A 21,604-nucleotide genomic window follows, 5' to 3' on the forward strand; every position below is an offset into this window, starting at 1 on the left:
AGCAGCTTGCCCAAGTACCCATAAACTCGGAGGCCGGGCATCTCAGTCCCGATAAAATACTACCCTGCACTATTTGTGAAGATTTTTCTGGAGTCCAACTAACCACATAACAGGAGTCTTGAATTATAATGGGTATGCCGCGTATCTTCCGTTACGCTAGGGCAGGCCCCTCAATCGAATATCGGAACGATGCTCCTGCGGCTCTTGGAACGAGTCTCTACGATGGCTATGCCCAATCGCAATCGATAGCGTGGCTCGTTCTTGGGCTGGAAATGAGAGTATCACCGGGGCAGTGGGGTGGGTGTATGGGGAGTTCGGAGCTATCAACTTGTGACAGCGTCGTCGGTATTGCCCCCCGATCCATCATAGGGCAACCCTAGGTTATTTTGCCAGCTTCGCGGGTGGTGTTACCCATGTCGCCTTGTCCTTCGGGAACATACTTCCCGTTTTCTTTAAATTCTTCCGCTAATACAATTTGGTGGTTATTATAACCTGAGTTTCTACGCGCTGTTTTGACTCCTGTTTGCTCGCTTGAATCCCTCTCGTAGCGAAAGAATAGCCTATGACTCGCTAACTATTTATGAGATGGGATTTATTAGGGCAAGAGAGCCCGATCACCACTAGCGCCACGTTGGTAGTGGAGGGGACGAGCCAATCCAAACCTCTAAAAGGATTAACGTTGAGAGTTATGAGGAGACGATGCCTGAAATGGTTCAAGTTGTTGAAAAGAATCTCCTGGCAAGTGTGATATATTTCTACTGGGTTATGCTGTCCTACCTTTAGGGCATCCTGGGATTTTCGGTGTTGATAAGTTCAAGTTCTTTGCCCCATCGACTACTTGTCACGGACGCCGGAGACTTTGTACTGTACATCACGAAATTGCGTGCCAAGTGCGCTCTTTTTCAAGGGTCCAATTGTCTGTCGCAGAAAGCAACAGGCTAGGAGACTTTCGAATTTCCTTGTGTCTCCTGCTATCACAGAGGAGGGGGGGGGGGGGGTTGATCGTATTTTCGCCTATGAGAATTTATTCCTGGATGGACTTCGGAACTCATTGTTGGAGTTTGATATTCTCGATATTCAACTGACTCTAGCTATGCTGTACTATTCAAGCTCTCTAAATTTTAACCTATTTCTGTTATGGATTTTGTCCTTGGTTTTACCTCCATCGTGTAAATTTAGATGGAGAAATTTTTCGGGCCGTTACCTCTTGACTACTCCGTACTGTGTAGCTCTAATCTCTCCGATCCTAACTGAAATATAGTGTCCTGATCTTAAGGTGTTCAAAACTCCAGTTTGCCATCCCTGTGCAAACTACATGTAAGTTGCCAGTTTATTAAACCCTGGAGTAGCTGGGAGGATTACAGGCAGATCTCTCCGTCCTGAGGCTCTCTCGGTCGACAAAGGAACGCTAACGCACTGACAAAGTTAATATTACCTGGGACAGTGGGGCTGATCTTATCAGATCGGTATATCTTCCCGATCCCACTCGGACGACATAAAATGGCGATGGAAGGGGCATTTCCATTTTCTCGCAGAGCGTCGTCGGTCCTGGATTCCTGGATCCAGACCGTGATGAGGATCTGATGATTTCTAATGATCTATAATTGCCAAGCCGTTGTGGATGCCCTTTCTATATAAATAGTCTATGATTTTCTCGGTTGCAGACTCATCGCCAGCACTTCCAATTTTTTTACCGTCATCATCAAGAATACAGCCGGTATAATCCCCTCCTTGACACCTTTGGGTAGAATCTAAGCACCCGTCCTCCTGGACAGCCAGTCGGCCATGTCATCCCAGCAACAGCCCCCCAGAGTCAGAATCTCAATAGATCGAGGCGGGACGTTCACTGACGTCCATGCGTCAATCCCGGAACGTAGTGATATTATCCTCAAACTTCTCTCTGTCGATCCATCAAATTACAAAGATGCCCCAACGGAAGGAATCAGACGCGTTCTGGAGATCGCCACAGGCAAAAAGATACCCCGTGGGCAGCAACTGGATCTTGCACCTATCGAATCGCTTCGGATGGGCACGACCGTCGCGACCAATGCATTGCTAGAAAGAAAGGGAGCGCGATCCGCACTGCTCATTTCGAAAGGATTTAAGGACCTTTTAGTCATCGGGAACCAGTCTCGGCCAAATATTTTCGACCTTTCCGTCGCCAAGCCTGGAGTGTTATATGAAAGGGTTATTGAGGTTGATGAGAGAGTAACCCTGAAAGGATATGCGGAAGATCCCGATCCTCAGCCAATAGAGGAAGCGGAAGATGTCGTCAGAGGAATTACTGGAGAGTATATCCATATCCTTGTCAAGCCGGATATGGAAAAAGTCAGATCTGACCTACAATTGTTATGGGATGAAGGATATCGGTCGATAGCCGTGGTGTTGCTTCATTCATATACATTTCCAGAACATGAGAAGTTAATTGGGCAAGCCGCTAGTGAGATGGGATTTTCTGTGGCTATATCCTCGGAACTGCAGCCCATGATAAAGGCAGTGCCTCGTGGTATGAGTGCCACGGCGGACGCATATTTAACCCCGATAATTAGAGAGTATGTCGACTCGATATCATCAAATTTTATAGGAGGACTTGCGTTTGGAAGCACGCGGTGCGAGTTTATGCAGTCGGATGGCGGATTGGTGGACTTCCGAAAATTTAGCGGTCTGAAGGCTATCTTGTCTGGACCAGCAGGTGGTGTGGTTGGATATGCAGAGACTTCCTGGGATGACGACGAGCAAATTCCTGTCATAGGATTTGATATGGGTGGAACAAGTACAGATGGTATGTGTTGGCTCTACTGCTTTTGTAATTCCCAATTATCCAATTTCTTTCTAAGACGACTTCATTATAGTATCCCGCTACTCGGGAGTCTACGACCACGTCTTCGAAACCACAATTGCCGGAATTTCCATTCAATCCCCCCAACTAGACATCAACACCGTCGCGGCCGGGGGCGGCTCGATCCTTTTCTGGAGGAACGGTCTTTTTGTCGTGGGACCAGAGTCGGCCTCCGCACATCCAGGGCCAGCTTGTTACCGAAAAGGGGGACCCCTGACCGTAACTGATGCCAATCTTTTCTTAGGTCGATTACTGCCAGGATATTTTCCAAAGATTTTCGGACCAAACGAAAATGAGCCTCTTGACGTGGAAATCACTCACCAAAAGTTCACAGAATTAACAAAAAAAATTAACAGTGAACAGCGCTCAAAAGGGTGGAACGAATTTACGCCGGAGGAAGTGGCCCTGGGATTCCTGTCAGTTGCTAACGAATCTATGTCGCGGCCAATTCGCGCATTGACAGAGGCTCGTGGATACGACACATCTGTTCATCATCTCTCTTGTTTCGGTGGTGCTGGTGGCCAGCATGCTTGTTCTGTTGCATCTGTTCTCGGAATCTCTCGTGTCATCATCCACAAATACTCTTCAATCCTGTCGGCTTATGGGATGGCCCTCGCAGATGTAGTGCACGAAGCGACGCAACCAGCCTCAGAAGTTTTTAACCAGTCGACTGAACAAGAATTTTGTTCCAAATTGGAGGCGTTGGCTAAAACTTCCATAGCTGAGCTGGAAAGTCAAGGATTTTCACGCAATAATATCAGGCATGAAATGTATCTGAATATGCGATATGAAGGTACCAGTACGGCGCTTTATGATTCTAAAAGGCGATAGCTGGGATTTCGGTGCTGAGTTCAACAAACGGCATAAACTCGAATTTGGTTTCCTTTCACCTGATAAACGGATTTTTGTCGATGATATCCGGGTACGGAGCATTGCATCGTCTTCGCGGCAGAAAGAGAGCAGCCCATACGCGCAGGTGAGTATTTGGTAGATACACCCGGCCGAAGCAATCTCCTTTGCTAACTGTCTCGCAACCAGATCAAGAAAACTACTTTCAACGAGGTTTCAGCGACGGATGTCAATGAGAGGGCAATTGTCTATTTCGGTGCGGAATACGGACGGGTCGCGACACCCGTGCTTAAGCTAGAAGAACTCTCGGAGGGCTCGCGCATCCAAGGCCCTGCGATGATCATCGACCAAACGCAAACGATAGTCCTCGTCCCTGGAGCAGTGGCAAGCATTCTGGGAAGTTGCGTGGTGATCGACCTCAAGAAGAAAGCGCCCGCGCTCGATGGGTTAGCAACAGCGTCGACAAGCACTGCTAGCATCAGTCCCATCCAATTATCAATATTCGGTAACCGGTTCATGTCCATCGCTGAGCAGATGGGTCGAACACTGCAGAAGACTTCTGTTTCGACCAACATCAAAGAACGCCTTGACTTTTCGTGTGCACTGTTTTCACCTGATGGAGGCCTCGTGGCTAACGCACCTCACGTCCCTGTACATTTGGGTTCGATGCAATTTGCAGTCCGATACCAGCACAAATACTGGGAGGGCAAGCTGGAGGATGGTGACGTTCTGATTTCTAACCATCCGACCTGCGGCGGGACCCATTTGCCTGATATTACGGTCATCACGCCCGTTTTTGAGAATGGCGAAATTGTGTTTTACGTCGCATCCCGTGGCCATCATGCAGATATCGGAGGGTGTCTTCCTGGTTCCATGCCCCCAACAAGCACGGAGCTATGGCAAGAAGGGGCCTCCATCGAAGCTGAAAAATTAGTTACCGGAGGACTCTTCAATGAAAAACGGATGATAGAGTTGTTATTGAAGGAGCCGGCGCAGTACCCTGGTTGCTCTGGTACCCGATGTCTCCAGGATAATTTATCCGATCTCCGGGCACAGGTTGCCGCCAACCAAAAGGGCATATCTCTTATCAATGGGTTAATCAAGGAATGTGGATTAGAGCGTGTGCATACATATATGTACGCAATCCAAAGTACGGCCGAAATCGCCGTGCGAGAACTTCTCAAAACCACCGCCAGGACATTGGGCTCCACGCTCGAAGCTGTTGACCGTATGGACGATGGAACACCGATTGCCCTGAAGATTACGATCGATGGCGAGAAGGGGGAAGCCGTGTTTGATTTTGCAGGAACGGGTTGTGAGGTTTTCGGCAATACGAACGCTCCACCAGCCATCACCCATTCGGCAATCATTTACTGCCTGCGTTCGTTAGTGAAATCCGATATCCCTCTGAACCAGGGATGTTTGAACCCCATAGACATCCGAATTCCTCCCCGAACGCTGCTGTCACCATCCAAGGGCGCTGGCGTTGTCGGAGGAAACGTGCTTACATCGCAGCGAATCACGGATGTCGTCTTGAAGGCGTTCAACGCCTGTGCTGCATCGCAAGGCTGCTGCAATAACCTCACTTTTGGAACGGGTGGCAAGACAACAAACGCAGAACACGTCAATGGATTTGGGTACTACGAAACAATTGCTGGCGGCAGCGGAGCGGGGCCAACGTGGGATGGACAGAGCGGCGTGCACACGCACATGACTAACACGCGCATTACCGATCCAGAAGTCTTCGAGAAGCGCTACCCATGTCTCCTCCGGGAATTCTCCCTCCGAAAAGGGTCGGGGGGTCGGGGCTCACATCCTGGTGGCGACGGTGTGGTGCGCGATATTGAGTTCCTCATTCCTATCCAGTGTTCGATATTGTCCGAGCGCAGGAGTCATCAGCCCTACGGCCTTCAGGGTGGAGGCCCCGGTGAATCAGGGAAGAATTTGTGGGTTAGGCGTGATAAAGCTACAGGCGACGAAATGGTGGTTAGCCTTGGAGCAAAGGCAACCGTGGCGATGAGTAAAGGCGACAGGATCGTCGTGCACACTCCTGGTGGCGGGGCTTGGGGTAGCGTGGACGAGAAAAGAAACGTGAATAAGATTGTACCTGATCAATTCTTGGCGAAGGGATCAGTTGATAGATATAGGGCGATTCAAGAAACGAATTGAGTGGATGCAAAGTTATAAATGCGATTGCCCATACTATTTTACGAGACGAAGAGTCAAGTATTTCCCTGGATAACGAAGTTAACTTGCTAATAATAATCTATCAAATTTCCTACTGCATCCTACCAGGGACGCATGAATTGTGAATACAGCTTGTTATAACTTACCTAGCCTATTTCCCAATTTCTTCTTCCCTTCATTGGTACATCAACAAGAGCCAGCCTACGAGCGATCGGGGATTTCCCAAAATGGGTATTTTTATACACAAAGACCAAAAGGAAGACCAAAACCTATCATTAGAGTACTTTGTAAACCCAAATGAAATTAAAAACAATGATATCATCAGCTGCCAAATAAGTAGGTAAACATACATATAAATGGTATATATATATATATATATATATATATATATATATATATATATATATATATAACGAACAGAGAACTATCTCGAACAAAAGTTAAAAAATAGTGAGGGATATCAAATCAGATAGTGGAAGGCACGACGAACAAAAAAACGAAAGAAAAAGAAAGAAAAAGGACAAAGACACGGAAAGATCTAGCGATATCTGCCAGAACAAACTAGTAAAAACAACAGAAATGAAAGAATGAGGATGGAAAAAAAAAAAAAAAAAAAAAAAAAAAAAAAAAAAATTCACAGACCCAGGCCCGGAAAAGAAGAAGGGAACTAGGCTGCATCAAAAGAACCAGGGCAAAAAATGATGAAGAAAGCGAAGGATGAAAAGGAACGCATTCCTGAAACCACGGCCATATAGAGGAATGGCCAGGTAACGAAATTTGGAGCGAGGGGCAAAATAGTGAAAATCAAGGTTTCAAATAAAAAGTATATGAATATGTATACCCTAAGGCTTCTTCCCCTTGTCTCACTTGCAAAACACAAAGTAGATATAAATTAACGGAGATGGAAAATATCACAAGACAATGAAGTGGAAGCGAAAAGGCAGAAAGGGAAAAGGAAATAAGGGTAGCATTAAGCTTAAAAAACCAGGTATCAAGTGCCATGGTAGCAAAAAAATATGAGAGAGAAGAGGATAAAGTTAAGTCAATAACAATGAATGTCAGAACTGCATAGGAATAATAAACTAGAGTAATGGTAAAGAGGACATTATTCGACAGTTAGGGAAATTGGTTAAACCGGGGAAAGGGAAGAAGATTGTATTTAAAAAAAAAAGAAAAAAACAGGCAAAACAAGCAATTGAAAACAAAGTCAAGTAAAAAGAAAAAGGAAAAAGAGAGCGGGGGGAATATCAAAGAGCGGAGACCATCAAGGCCTGTGGCCGCTCTTCTTCCAGAAAAGCCATATCTTCTAACCAACGCACAAAAGAAAGCACCCAGATTTGTACACCCATTGTAGACCCACATGGAAAAGATAGCCATTTGCATCGAATGTGCTATTAAACAGGTCAAATCATATTACCTATCGCTGGTTGTGCAGGCGCAGCAGGAGGAGCCAAGGCCGCTGATGTAGGAGCTTTAACAGGAGTCGACGATCGTTCCTCTTCATCCAACCGTTTCCGCCAACTAGCCAAATTATCGCTTAATCCACTCTCGCCATATGTTTCCTTGGTGGGCGTACGGTCAAAGTCGAACTGGGTGCTCAAACGGTAGTTCCGGTTTGTGCTTTCCCAGTGGCTTCGGAGAGCGTCAAGCTCGCTAGCAAGAGAATCTAGCGCGAAAGAACTACGGTGGTCAAGGAAGGAGTCATCTTGAGAAACATTACTACCAGCCCTTGGTCGGGCACCGATCGTATTATTGCTGGATGCGTTGCTGATTGTACGGCTCAAGCCATTGGGATGGGAAAGCACTTGTTGGGATTGTCGTCGGTAATTCGTCACTGACGATTCGACTTGGTCGAGGAGCATTGAGATCTTTTGTTCGGCATCCAGCGCCCGGCTTTCAAGAAGGGCATTCTCGCTTTTAAGCTGCTCCAGATCCTCGCGGCTCTTTTCCGTGATGCTCAATAATTCGCGTTTGATGTTGTCCTGTTCCGAGAGGCTTTGATCTCTTTCTGCTTGTGTAGCTGTGAGGTCCTCTCGAAGTTTTGCGAGTTGAGCTTCGAGGTTAGCAATGGAAGTCGAAGTCCTCTCTTGCAGGTCCGACAGAGATTTTTGCAAATCGAGCCGCTCGGTCTCCCATTGGGCAGACGCTTCTGGAGATGGGGAGGATGTTGAATTGGTTTTTTGAAGCGCAGTTTCTAACTCAATCTGTAGCTTGGAGTTTTGCGATTTGTACTTGGAAAGCTCGTCCTTCATTCGCTTGAGCATTTTCTCTGTTCCCTTTACATAATGAACGGCTGATTGGTAATCGTTTTCAAGTTGCTCAAGCTTCTCATTGTATGCACGATCAGCCTCTTGTTCTCTCGACTCGAAGGATAGCTTCGTTTCTTCATGCGCCTTTATGCTTGACTGAAGTTGTTGCTCTAATTCACGGAGACGGTTGTGTTCAGGAGTTCCGAAACGAGAACCGGGTGAATCCAGTAATGGCGATCGCCTGTTGTCAGCCGTTATGCCACGTTCGCCAAGCAGCTCTTTCAATGCGCCATGTTGTATGGCCAACGCATTGGCGTCGCGTTGATGGTTCTCGAGCTGTGCCTTCACTTCCCGGTTCTCGTTACTAAGCGCTTGGCTCTCTTTCAGAGCAGTCTGGAGTTGCCTACGGAGCTGCAGACCCTCTCGACTAGCTTGTTCCTGATACTGCTCTAATCCTGCAATACGTTCTTCCGCTCGTCGAAGTTTCTCGGAAGCTTCGTTTGCTGCTTGGTGATTTGTTTTCGCCAGCTCATTTGCCCGGTCAACTTGCTCCTTCAGAGCAGCAACTCTTTGCTCAGCAAGTGATTTAGCTGTAGATTCGGAATCACGTGAAGAGGCACGATCTAAACCAGCCAAGAACGCTGCTCTGTGGCTCTCTGCTTCCCTAGCATGTGTTTCTGCCAATTCTTCAGCATCTCTCAACCGGCGGGCTGTATTCTCGAGCTCAGTGGTTCTTTCCTCATGTTCTGCTCTAAGCTGCAGAAGCTTCCTCTCCAAACCTTCGCGGTGATCCCGCTCCTCCTCCAGCTGTCTTTCCAACAGCTCAGCTTTAGCTGAGGAAGCGTTGACCGCTTCACGAAGAGATCCGACATCGGTGCCATGGTTTTCTAGACGGCTACTGAGATCATCAACTTTTTGAGATAGTTCGCTTTTATCAATCTGAGTCAGCTTCAGAGCACTTTCCGCCTCGGATCGGAGTGCTGCTTCTTCTCTGAATGCAGATTGCAGGTGATGGAGCTCAGTCCGCAGACTTTCCAATTCCAGGTTGTTGTTTTGAGATTCCATTTCTGACAATCTTTTACTCGTTACCTCATGAAGTTCTTCGGCCAACTCTTTTGCTCTCCTCTCGTCTTGAAGCTCGGACATCAGTGTTTCAGTCTTCGCCTTCAATTCCGCTTGAGATGCAAGGGCAAGAGCTAGTCGTCGACTTATTTCTGCGGACCGGTCAGGGTTTGTTTCATCAATGTCGCGACCGTTACGATCCGACTGTGGTGTTCCTCTTCGGCTGCCCCCTTGAGCCGCGAGCTTAGCTTGGGCATAAGCTGCCTCGTTAATAGCTGCATCCCGCTGATGTTCCACCTCAGCCACTCGCTTGGATGCAATTGCAGCTTGACGATCAACAGCGGCTTGCATTTTCGCCAATTCTGCTCGCATGGAAATGAAGGCTTCAATCAGAGGACGGTCTTCTTCCTTGAAAATGTCTATAGATCGCTGGTCAAGAGGAGAAGCGTTTGCCGGGTTGAGAGTATATCCCGCTTTGCGGGCCATTGCTAACTCTGAAGCATACCAAGCATTCCTGGCTTTTGCTGCTTCGAGGTCTTTAATAAGAGCTTCTTGATGTGGAGTCAGTCGAGGGGAGCGAGGCTCATCGTTGAGGTTTCTGGAATTCCTATATATTCTTTGCTCAGACCCATCGGCACTGCCGGGGCCCTTGCCCAGGATGGAGTCATCAACACTATCAATAGAGTTATGATGTTTTTGTCGTAAGGAACGTTGTCGAGCTGGCGTCACTAGTGGAGCGGCTTCTCCAGCCTCCATAGCTCGAGCAGAAAGTCGCGAGGATTGCTGGCGCCCACCAGAGACGGGGCTCTGCTCGCGTCCTGGTCGAGAATTTGTAATCATTTCGCGCATCACAGGTGACTGTCTGTCCTTTTCATTCCCGACAGTTCTCAGATTGTCAACAGGTGTCATTCCTCGTTCGCCTCCCTTGTGTGGTTTGCTTCGTCCACCCTGGGTGTTAATATGAGGAGCCCTGGGTGTTGGAGTTGGCGCTTGTCCGGGAGGCGGTGGTCCTGCTGGTGCTTGCGCGATTGATGCTCGGGGTAAACGAGACCCTGTGCCCCCAGGGCCAGGGCTTGACACATCAGGCCTACCAGCAGTTGCGCTCTCTCTACCCGATGATGGTCCACGGCGGCCATGCAAATCAGGGGTTGAATTATGGGCTTCGCGTGATGTACGGCCGGATGCGCTCGGACGGTCCGCCTGGCCTAGCTTGCGGGAGGCGTTGCCGGTGGGAGAAGTTGGGCTGGGCTCAGCAGGATATCGAATTTTCGCAGTGTCCAAGACATACACGAGGCTGAGCTCTTCCGGATCGCGGGGCGCGGTGCTCGGCTCGCCCCCAAGGACTATGATTTGTTTGCCGAATGATGTCATACTATGACCAGAGCGAGGAGAAGGCGATGGTCCCATGTTTTGGAAGGAAAACCATCGTCTAGTTGTGATACGGAACGCGGCTAGATCTGCCAAATCTGCGCCTTCTTCAGTGCGTCCGGAAAATATATACATAACGTCATTAATGAGGGCTGCAGCATGCCCTTCTCTCGCTGCTGGTACGAACCCAACATAATCAAGTTGTGCCCAAAGATTCGTCCTGGGGTCGTAGCACCAGACGTCATTAAACCATTGCAGCCCGTTCGTTCCACCGAACCTGTAAAAATTAGATCTAATACTTAAAAATTTATGTTGTAGGCAGAGGGACTCACAAGTAAAGCTTATCATTGAAGCTGACGATAGTGTGATTCGTTCGAGCTGGTGGGATTTTACCCGGAGGTGGCCCACCATCATGGCTATTGCGGATTAAAAATTCCCATTTATTCGACGGATTCTGGAGAGCATTGAGATCAAAGGCAACTAGATCATTGAAGAAAAAGCCATCGACTTGGCCACCGAAAATATAGATCTTTGAGCCTAATATATTCAATGTATGGCCGTATCTGCCAGCGGGTCGAGGTCCGGGAGGGACAGCACGAGACCATTGTCGAGATGCTGGAATAACGATGAGTGATCTGGAAATCCAACACAGTAAGGTAATAAAAACAGGTGGAGGAGAAACTTACAAGTATTTAATAAATATAATGTGTCGTCCAATGTATCATTGTCATCCGTTTTTGTGTCCCCCCCGAACACAATAAATGCGTTTCCAACTAATAAACTTGCATGTCCAACTCTAGGACCAGGTCCTTCAGTCACAGGATTGATAGGGAAGCATGACAAGTTTCCTCCGTTACTTTCTACCATCCATAAGTCCCCCTTCGCCGTAGTACCATCCACCAACCCGCCCATCATATAAATATCGCCGTCCTTTGAAGCTACTCCATTCACTGCGGCGCCATATCGAGGAAAAGGGCGGGAATTTTGGGGGAAGTTCATTCGTCGTTGCGACCATGGAAACAGGGCCGGGTTCGGAACGGGTGACGGTGCGTTATTTCCATTTGGAACCTGTGTTCGTGGACCCTGAGCAGTGCATGGTTATTAGCTATGGTATGGGCAAGCCTCTCATTACGTAAGAGCAAGGACACAATCGAATTTTGAGCAACAGAAATCTGCCTGAAGAGATGGGATGTACCTGGGGCTCCGAATCTGCTCTATCCCTGCGTGTCCTAGATTGATCTGGACTAACTGTACCACTCAGAGAGCTCAACGAGTTGTCCGCGCTCCCATAATTGGGAGACTGAACCGGCCCACCATCTCTGACGCCGTTGGGTGGTGCCGTTGAGGAACCTTGTGCCGTGCCTTCTGAGGTATGAATAGTTCTGGTGGCCGGGGGCAAGCTGTTATTCGCAGCCTGGCTTTTTTTCGACTTAAACAGGAATGCCATAATGAGATAGAAAAAGAAAGCGTCTTAACATAAAGGTAGATTAGATTGAAAAAGACCGAGTCAGCGACGGAAATGGGGATGGGTAGAGATGGCAGGTTAGAAGAGGTAAGAAGCAAAAAGACAACTACAAGTAGTCATCAAAAACGTTGTGCGCGCGCCGGGCAAAAGACAGCAAGTCGGTTTCGTTAACAGCGAATCGTGCGGAACATCGAGGGTACGAATGAGAATGGGAGCTGCTACGGGAACGAAGAAAAATCTGGCTGCGGCAGTACAGGCTCCCAAGTCAGCATATTGACGAAGAGGCACGAAGTTATCAAAGTGCTCGCAGAGAGCAGTTTACAGATCAAGAATCAAGAATAAAAGAAAGGGGGGGTGTTGAAATGCTACCTTGATGGGATGGGGCCGCACCGGTTCCTGGATTTGCGGCTCCAACTTTTTTGAGGAGTCCAACCAAGGTTCATCTATTCTCCCGTGTTCCTGAGCCACTAAAAGACCATCAAGCCTGCCCGTCCACAGGTGAGGTCGATAAAATCAAAGGTGAATGCCAACACCAAGACCATTGGACTCTGCCAAGCAGTCAGGCTGGTAGAAAAAATGGTCGTCGAAGGGTACGGGGACTGCAAACGATGATGCCAGATGTCCTGGGATGGGCAGTTGGGTTGGGTGAGCAAAGAGGACAATCAAGCGGAACCACAGCACTGAGGGGACATGAAAATGCCCTTGTCATGCAATCATGGGAACTCGCCTGCTGAACGGGCTCCGGACGACTAGAAGCACGGCGAGTTCAGAACCGCTTGGTCACAGTCGAGGGAGTGAAAGCAGCGTGTCCATGTTGCTGTGCATGTTCAGGATGAGATTTCCGTCCGCTGCCGTTGGTTTGGGAGAAAAAAGAAGTTGGTTGGCTTCAGGGGCGCCAAGCCTGCCCCGATCAGGCCTAGTGGACAGCGCCCTGCTAGGGCTGCTGTTGGGGGCGGTGGGTTCTGGGTACTTCTCCCGCACCAACTTCTCCACTGTGAGCTAGGTACCAATACTTTCCTGACGCTCTAAGATATGTATTCTCCTTACCTGCGACTCAGCTCTCCGGGTGATCATTGCGCTCAGTTTTTTTCCATAAAATAATCAATTTTTACTTTATTGACCGCAGCAAGTAGGCGCATATAGTACTACTACTCATGGCTTTAAGCAGTTCTAATTCTTTGTGTCTACGAATGCGAATATTATGGGCGTCTTTATCTCAATCTAGCCTTAATGTTGGCAGGAACTGCGGCCATTTCCTTAATCTTTGGTTTCCCACGTACTCAAGGACGACATCATGGAAGGCCTCCAAGAAGCGAGATGGGCACGCCCTGCACATAAATAATCGACTTGTCTCGTATATAAATTCGTCTATTCAGGCGGCTGGTGGTGTTATGGGGAATGGTGCTACCGTGCTAGCTTGCCAAGTTGCTCCGTTGTCCTCTCCTGCGGCTACCTAGCGAAAAGTAATTCTTCCGTGTCGTTTGAATTTAGTAATATGCGTACCCCGTAGAATGTGCTGGGGATGAGTGGACCCATATCAGACACAATTTTAAACGGACTGGGGACTATGAGTCTATGACCAGCCAGGCACCTTATTTCTTGACTGGCGAGAGTAGTAGGTAGTTGTTGCTCTGAGGGACTGTCCATGTACCATACTCCATGAACTGCCCTTCTAGACCTGCGTTGCAACCCGTGCAGGAATCGTCTTTACTTTGAGAAGCAGAAGGAGAAGGGCATTCGAAGAAGAGACTTTTTGTGGGACTCTTTGTTGTAAGCAGTACGCAGGGCCGGGGGGGAAATATTATTTATCAAAAAGGAGGTGATTGGCGCACTAAAACGCATTTGTTGGCGATAAGTTTTCTTCCCCTGTTGGTGTTGGCAGGAGGGCGCGTCCCTTGAGGTCTTCTCAGGCGGGCCATGGATGTCATTGGACATCGGGATGGGCGTTAGTTAGCAAGGAACTGATGGGCGCTTTTCTGAAGCGCCAGTAAAGAAAGATGGGCTTGTGAAGCATCTGTGGTATAAAAACGAGAGGGAGAGATGAAGTTTGAGGGAGTTGTGCATCCTACATGTTGCCAACATGACATGAATCAGTCAACAGCCATTGTGCTACGGAGAAATGTCTTTTGTTACCCAGATTTTCCATATATTCTCCGTCAACCAACATTACAAGACGAAAGCTAGTGGGAACATTTCCGCAGAGGCAATATCCAGAGGGAATTATGGAGGACACAACAGCAGGTTACAAGATCTTGTAGTGTGCTATGTATCCAGGAATTTTTGAACTACGCCGTACTTTTTCTTCAAAAGCATAAACATGGCACAGAAAAATGGAATGTTCCATGATCTTTATTGAGTGAGTTGACTAACTAGTTATTCCAAGCGTGTTTCATAATATGCCCGACTAAACCACTTTCACAGCTGAAAACGCCAACTGAGCGCCCCTGAATGCTAAGTTACTGGACTGACAGGGCTGCAAACTAGCAGCAGTTTCTCCGTACTTTGTTCTTCGCGGGGGAAAGTCACGCTGAATGTTGTGCAACCAACTTGTTTTGCGGGATACTGCAGTACGAGAAAGTCAACAGGCGGGAGGAAAAGGTAAGATAATTGGCAGGAAACCAGTATATAATACGATATAAATACGGTCTAACTATCGCAGACAAAACGAAGACTTAGTGAAAGGAGCGATGTTCGACTTTATACATACTTCATGCTGAAATTTCTGAAATTTCTCCACTGTCTATTAATCCAGTGTGACAGTGTTTGTATAGCCTTGATTCGTATAGGATTTTCTATATAAGTTGCGTGATTTTTCACCCAGCGCCGGATTTGGAACTAAGCCTGGGACATCAGGGGGTTCATTACATATCGAAGTACATGGCTGTGTGCTAGAAATATATATGGGAAGCATGTCATATACGGAGTACTCCGTAGTTAACTACCAATTGACAAGCCCCCGAACAGTCGCGGGAGGAGGGTGGAGTGGGTGGGAAGAGTTTAGGGGCTTGGCGCCTAAAGCTTGGCTGTCGAGTTAGGCATCAAGGCCTCATTACCTACGTATCCTGTGAGGACCTGATTCATTGAGCTCCAGTATTGATATTTCCGTTTAAATTTCTAGCCGGGTGCAAGGTAAACTATCGCTCAGGCTGGACGTCATGCTGTTATTGTGATTGAGCTGATATTGCAGTAGAGCCATAGTAACCGAAATGAGAAAGACTGGTCCGAGAAACAGCTTCAAGCGAGCTCCGTCATGGACATGTATGAATATCAAAAACAAGGTCAAGTCACTCACTGCCACTGAGCTTATCTCACCAGTTTTCCTTCAGCTGCGGAAACTGATCTGTAGAAAAATCCACAAACGATTCCCATGGAAGCTCGTTTTCCACAGAAGCCCGTTTGTCCCCGTAGGGAGTTTCCATGTGACTCATGGATGTACACTGAAGGGCTCTGCTCTTTGAGATATCGAGTGAAAATGGTTACCGGTTTGTAAAGGCTAATGCGGCCAAACTCGACAATTGAGGAAAACTTGGAGTAAAGGTATTCGCCACGCACGAATGGTCTTTTCGTCCACCGTGTTCGATATCTATGTCAATGATAGTTCTGCGCCAAGCGTATAGAGACGAAAAGAATAGTAGCGGTAAATGGATTATAGGAGGGAAAGACAATGTCAACATGGAGATATTATAGATCGTCAACAACTGGCTTGACCAGGTCAACAAACAAACCCATGAGGTGGTATGAGCAGCACGCAGGTTTGGCATCCTTAGGTATGTATAGAGTGGAAAATCATGTTAAAACGAGTCTGGTGTAATGTCTGCCGTTGATGTCCAAGTTGACAACTGTTTTTATCCTGGTTGTTAGGCGTCTTGACTTTGTGGTGCTTAATGGACAGCCTAGGAGAAAGGAAATAGGGAATGGAAGTGCCGCACACGTTAATCCAACATCCAAAGGGATGCCGCGAACATCCTGGATAATATGAACTCATCAATAAGTGTAATGAGGTCACCGCAAGGCCACGGCATAATCTGGTTAGCAGCAGGACGTCGTATATGTTGTCGGAACTACCTCATGGGTATGAACTTTGGACTAGGTTAACTATCCATGGGGTTGACTACAAGCTGCCCATTTGCTCACTTCAAGACTCATCGGGGAGCCCGCTTGTTGGGCGGCTAATCATGTCGTGGTGGGCACTGGATTATTGTTAATCCGTCGCCAAACCTAGCTGTGACGACAGAACTGAACTTCAGTCCTTTGCAGGACGGTGTAGGTTCGGTTTGTCGGACGCAGATATACAATCCACTTTGCGTATCGAAAACAGGGGATGTCTTCATTTGCTGACAGCCATTCATGTTAACTTTTATTTTGATTTGACGGGAGGTATTTGGTTGTCATTTTTACCGGTCTGAGCTCTACTGTATGGTAGTTCCGGCGCAAGGTAAGCGCACTTTTGTTTGCGGACGCCCTCTCCTTCGAAATAATGCAAGTTCTAATACATCATGCCAGCTTAATGACGATTGAAAGACGTAGTAATACCTCTCGTTGTTTCGAACGCAAGTCGTTGCAACCATCTTAAAGCCATGAATGGCTTCCTTTAAAACGATCCCCCAACTTTGACATGGATCAAACTGCGCCAGCGCAGAAGTATCCCAATATGGCACAAGGTGCTGGCCCACAACAACGTGGCCAGGGCAAGTCGGTCAGAGTCGCCTTTGGTCCACAGGTCGACGAGTATATACCGCAGTCAAACAATGCACCATCGCCTACTGCACCCGGCCACCAGCGAGCGAGAACAACTGTCGCCGAGCAACTTCAAAGCAATGGAAGGCAGAATTCTTCACAAGCTCCCTCCAGTAGTGCAGATGGAAATAAAGGGACTGCATCACCGGCTGTAACAAGGAACCTACGCCCCATACCCGCTCTTATCAGGGCGAAGAGCGAACACTTCCCCAAGTTTGGAGTTGAGAACGGGGCGCCCCATAGCGACGATGAGGATTTCCAGCTAAGACACGGCTGGCATGAGGAATACACTTCCAGTGAATATCTGAAGATTCTCAACTCCGTGAGTCTTAACGTGGCGTGACTTTGATCTCATACCAATGCGGATTCTAACTCCAGCCTTCCAGAGTTTTTACATGTATTTCACAGAGAAACGGCATGAAACCAGTGGCATACCGAGGGACCCAGCTGGGAGCTGGCCAAGCCAAGACTGGCGTATGAGAGATCGACTGAAAACTGTGTCTGCTGCGCTGGCCATCTGTCTAAACATTGGTGTCGATCCGCCCGATGTAGTGAAAACCAACCCCACCTCAAAGCTAGAATGCTGGGTGGATCCGACTTCTACCACAGGAGCACAGAACAAGGTGATGGAACAAATTGGAAAGAAGTTGCAAGAACAATATGAAACTCTGAGCCTTCGTACGCGTTATAAGCAATATTTGGACCCTTCTGTCGATGAGACGAAAAAATTCTGCATCTCTCTTCGTCGCAACGCGAAGGACGAGCGCGTACTTTTTCATTATAATGGACACGGGGTCCCTTTGCCAACCCAATCAGGGGAGCTCTGGGTATTCAATAAGAATTATACCCAATACATCCCGGTTTCATTGTACGATTTGCAGACTTGGCTTGCTGGGCCAAGTTTGTTCGTGTTTGACGTATCTCATGCTGGCAATATCGTCCATAACTTCCAAACATTTGTAGAGAAGCACGAGAAGGAAAATATCGAACTTCGCAAACGAGATCCAAATGCACTTATCCAACATTATGGCGATTGTATTTTACTCGCTGCCTGCGAGAGAACCGAAACCCTTCCAACTAATCCCAACCTCCCTGCTGATCTTTTCACCTGCTGCTTAACTACCCCGATCGAGATTGCGTTGAGATATTTTATTTTGCAGAATCCTTTGCACACCAATATATCCATTGACGATTTCAGAGTACCTGGGCGTCTCCAAGACAGAAGGAGTCCTCTTGGCGAATTGAATTGGATATTTACCGCAATTACAGATACAATTGCTTGGAATACTCTTCCTAGACCTCTTTTCAAGAAACTCTTCCGACAAGACCTCATGGTTGCAGCCTTGTTTAGAAATTTCCTTCTCGCCGAACGTATTATGAGGGCTCATGAATGCCATCCAATTTCTTCGCCAAAGCTTCCCGAAACTCACTCCCATCCTTTGTGGCAGAGCTGGGATCTTGCCATTGAGATGGTCCTTGCTCAGCTCCCGGCCCTCATTGAACATGAGGAAGGCAAACGACATTACGATTACCAGCATTCGTCATTTTTTGCTGAACAACTCACTGCTTTCGAAGTTTATCTTTCTTCAGGCCCGACGGAGAAGAACCCGCCTGATCAGCTTCCCATTGTGTTGCAAGTGTTGTTGAGTCAAGCTCATCGCCTCCGTGCGTTGATTCTGCTCAGCAAATTTCTTGACCTAGGGCCGTGGGCAGTCCATCTAGCTCTGAGCATCGGTATATTTCCATATGTTGTCAAACTTCTACAAAGCACCGCCCAGGAGCTTAAACCCGTCATGGTATTTATCTGGGCTAGGATCATCGCTGTTGACCATACCGTCCAGAATGACTTGCTCAAGGATAATGGAATTCACTATTTCATTACAATCTTGAGTCCTGCGTCCCCCATTCCTGTCGGTAACGCTAGTGAGCACCGTGCCATGTGCGCATTTATTGTTGCGATCTTCTGCAAATACTACCCTCAGGGACAAAATGTTTGTCTTGCCCCGGAGCTCTTCGAGGCTTGCCTTACTCATTTGATGGATGTTGAAAACCCTCTCCTACGCCAATGGTCTTGCCTCTGCTTAAGTATGCTTTGGCTCGACTTCCCTGAGGCTAAATGGGTTGGTATTCGATGCTCTGCGCCATCAAGACTCTGTGAACTTACCCTTGACCCCGTTCCAGAGGTACGAGCTGCTATGCTGCACGCCTTAACTAGTTTCATTGGAATCCCTGAGTTGACCGATCAAGTGGCTCAAATTGAAGAGTCCCTGGCCCTCACTGTTATGCCCATGGGTTCTGATGGTAGTGTGTTAGTCAGAAAGGAGCTGCTAGTTTTCCTCTCGACTTTTGTAAAGCGATGTCAGGGCAAATTCCTCGTCGCTGCATATGAACAGCTACTTGAAGAACGGCACATTTTATTACATCAAACATCCTCCAACAAACATTCCCAAATGCCACCGTTCCCATACGAGAATGGAGTGTCCTATAACACAATATTTGGCTCGATCTGGAAACTAGTCCTCATGCTGTCGGTCGATCCACACCCTGAAGTTGCTCGAGATGCGGGCATCATTGTCGATTCTATTCATAAATCCCTACTGGAGTCTCCCATGAAAACTTTAGCCAAAACTGCCAAAGATGAGATTCTGAAACTATTCTCTCGGGTACACGTTAATAAACCTCGGCGTGCAGAACAAGCTGATTTGAACCGGTCACTGCCTGCTCTCCCACCAGCTCAGTCTACATTAGCACCAAAAACTGAAGGATATTTGTCTCTTAGTTTCAGGAGAACGGCCAGCGTAGCTGCATCCTTGAAAAATCTGGCTTTTGGCTCCGGGGGTAACAATGAACGCCCTCAATCGCCCATTAAGTCCGCTTCTGTGAAACACCGTGTCCCTATTACCCCACGCGGTCGGGCACCCGCCGAATGGACTCGACCTCCCGAAGTTAATGATCAGCCAGCTACATCAGGATCATACAGGCAAGCACGTATCCCCCTATCCCGTGGCTTTCAGCAAAGAGATATTACGAGTATACCTACCATTCCCCTGGAAAGCAAGTTTTTGGACTGGTCGACTGAGGTAAGATGATCTATTTTCCGAAAGTATTTTTTTGAGCATTGTTCCTATTTATTAGGTGAATGGATTCTTCTCACACTGCGATAGTACTTTCGCGAGCCCCAAATGAAACCCAACGAATCAGATGAACCCGGAAGCGCAGATTACAATGAGCGCCTCTGGCGTCGGAGCCGAAATGAAAAAATTATTACCGATACTCAGCCTCTCAAAGAAAGGGCAGGCAATAGCCGATGGGATACTTCTGCTGCTCTTCTGAGCAATCCGACTCAACCAACAAAAATGTGCTTCCACCAATTTGAAGATCACATTGCGGTAGCTGATGATAGAGACACTGTTTGGTACGTCTTTTAATCCAGTTAGACTTGGGAAAAATCCACTGAGACGTCAGATTAGTATCTGGGACTGGGCAAAACCATGCACGCCTCAGCCGGTTTTCCAATGGCAATCCATTAGGGGTCGAAAATAAATGAAATTCGATTCATCAATGAGGACGACCAAGCACTTCTGATGACTGGCTCCTCAGACGGTGTTCTTAAAATATTCCGCAATATGAATCCAAATCTGAAGTTGAGATTGTAACAGCATTCCATGCTCCTCCCTGACTTGGATCCTAGCAACAAAAATGCTGGCTTGGTTTTCGACTGGCAACAAGGGCAAGGGAAAGCACTTGTCGCGGGTGACGTTAAAGTTATTCGAGTTTGGAATGCAGCCACTGAAGTTTGCACTAATGTGAGTTTTCTTTTGGCGATTTAAGTTTAATTGGTGGTAATAATTCTGACTTGTATTAGGATATATCTGCGCGTTCGGGTTCTTGTATAACCTCCTTGACATCTGACCAGGTCGCTGGGAATATTTTCATCGCCGGATTTGGCGATGGCGCCGTACGAGTATTTGACCAACGCCTGAAGCCTACAACTGCTATGGTTAAAGTGTGGCGAGAGCATAAACAGTGGATCACAAATATCCATATGCAACGGGGAGGAGTTAGAGAGCTGATTTCTGGTAGCCGAAATGGCGAGGTTCGTCTTTGGGACTTGCGAATGGATACGTCAATAGACATAATCCACGCCACTAGAGACACCTTGCGAACCCTAGCCGTGCATGAACACGCACCTGTATTCACCATGTAAGTGCCTATATAGTCTTTCCCCTTGAATACTCCTCACATGAAATATTCTTGCGCATAAATCTAACGCGATCGATCTACCCCATAGTGGCACCAACCGCCATGAGGTTAAAACATTCAATACCGATGGCACATACCTCTCAACATACGAACCCCATTTTAGCTTTCTGCACTCTAATAGATCCTCTCCCATTATGAGCACTGCCTTCCATCCCCACAGGACACTTCTGGCCTGTGCAGCTCTCAACGATAACCATATCAATCTTGTTTCATGTTAAACTGCAATTTTGCTTTCCATAAAGGCGAAGTTTTTCCGTCATGTCCATATCTTCTTCATATGGCAGAGGCGATTCCCACCCACATTATTTCACTAATAATTTTTTGTTGCTAGTAATGCTCTTACTTCTTCCTTGTCGCATTTTTCTGAGTAAATAAACCCCTTATATTATTCCCAGGCACCACAAAGGGGAGTGTGCCGAATTACGTTGTCTCATTGGTATGCAGTTGTATGTATTTTTTCCGTTACCATCAGTATTTATATTATTCTTTTCGTCATTCTCAGCATTATGCTGCTGTTCCTTGAGAGATAGTTCCCACGTCGTCGTTTACACCATTCTTTCTCCTCCTCTGCTCTTTGCTTTACTA

General features: G+C 47.4%; 4 protein-coding genes across 4 annotated transcripts; 3 read left to right on the plus strand and 1 right to left on the minus strand.

Moving 5' to 3' along the window:
• Window positions 1-1,785: 1,785 nt before the first annotated feature.
• HCAG_05363 (5-oxoprolinase) lies at window positions 1,786-5,857 on the plus strand (the record flags this gene model as incomplete). Its single annotated transcript, XM_001539846.1, has 4 exons — window positions 1,786-2,782; window positions 2,853-3,460; window positions 3,633-3,815; window positions 3,878-5,857. The coding sequence occupies 4 exons, from the start codon at window positions 1,786-1,788 to the stop codon at window positions 5,855-5,857; spliced, it is 3,768 nt and encodes a 1,255-aa protein (XP_001539896.1).
• Window positions 5,858-6,102: 245 nt separating this feature from the next.
• Window positions 6,103-6,577, plus strand: HCAG_05364 (predicted protein; the record flags this gene model as incomplete). Its single annotated transcript, XM_001539847.1, has 3 exons — window positions 6,103-6,211; window positions 6,296-6,325; window positions 6,516-6,577. 3 exons carry the CDS (start codon window positions 6,103-6,105, stop codon window positions 6,575-6,577), a joined length of 201 nt encoding a protein of 66 aa, XP_001539897.1.
• A 701-nt stretch (window positions 6,578-7,278) lies between these two features.
• HCAG_05365 (hypothetical protein) lies at window positions 7,279-12,001 on the minus strand (the record flags this gene model as incomplete). Its single annotated transcript, XM_001539848.1, has 4 exons — window positions 7,279-10,831; window positions 10,887-11,169; window positions 11,412-11,622; window positions 11,804-12,001. The coding sequence occupies 4 exons, from the start codon at window positions 11,999-12,001 to the stop codon at window positions 7,279-7,281; spliced, it is 4,245 nt and encodes a 1,414-aa protein (XP_001539898.1).
• Window positions 12,002-16,670: 4,669 nt separating this feature from the next.
• On the plus strand, window positions 16,671-21,237 carry HCAG_05366 (WD-repeat protein mip1; the record flags this gene model as incomplete). Its single annotated transcript, XM_001539849.1, has 6 exons — window positions 16,671-17,078; window positions 17,143-19,836; window positions 19,921-20,171; window positions 20,448-20,562; window positions 20,622-20,959; window positions 21,048-21,237. 6 exons carry the CDS (start codon window positions 16,671-16,673, stop codon window positions 21,235-21,237), a joined length of 3,996 nt encoding a protein of 1,331 aa, XP_001539899.1.
• Window positions 21,238-21,604: the final 367 nt, after the last annotated feature.

This window comes from Histoplasma capsulatum, genomic scaffold, assembly GCF_000149585.1.
Source record: "Histoplasma capsulatum NAm1 scaffold_5 genomic scaffold, whole genome shotgun sequence".
Lineage (NCBI taxonomy): Eukaryota > Fungi > Ascomycota > Eurotiomycetes > Onygenales > Ajellomycetaceae > Histoplasma > Histoplasma mississippiense.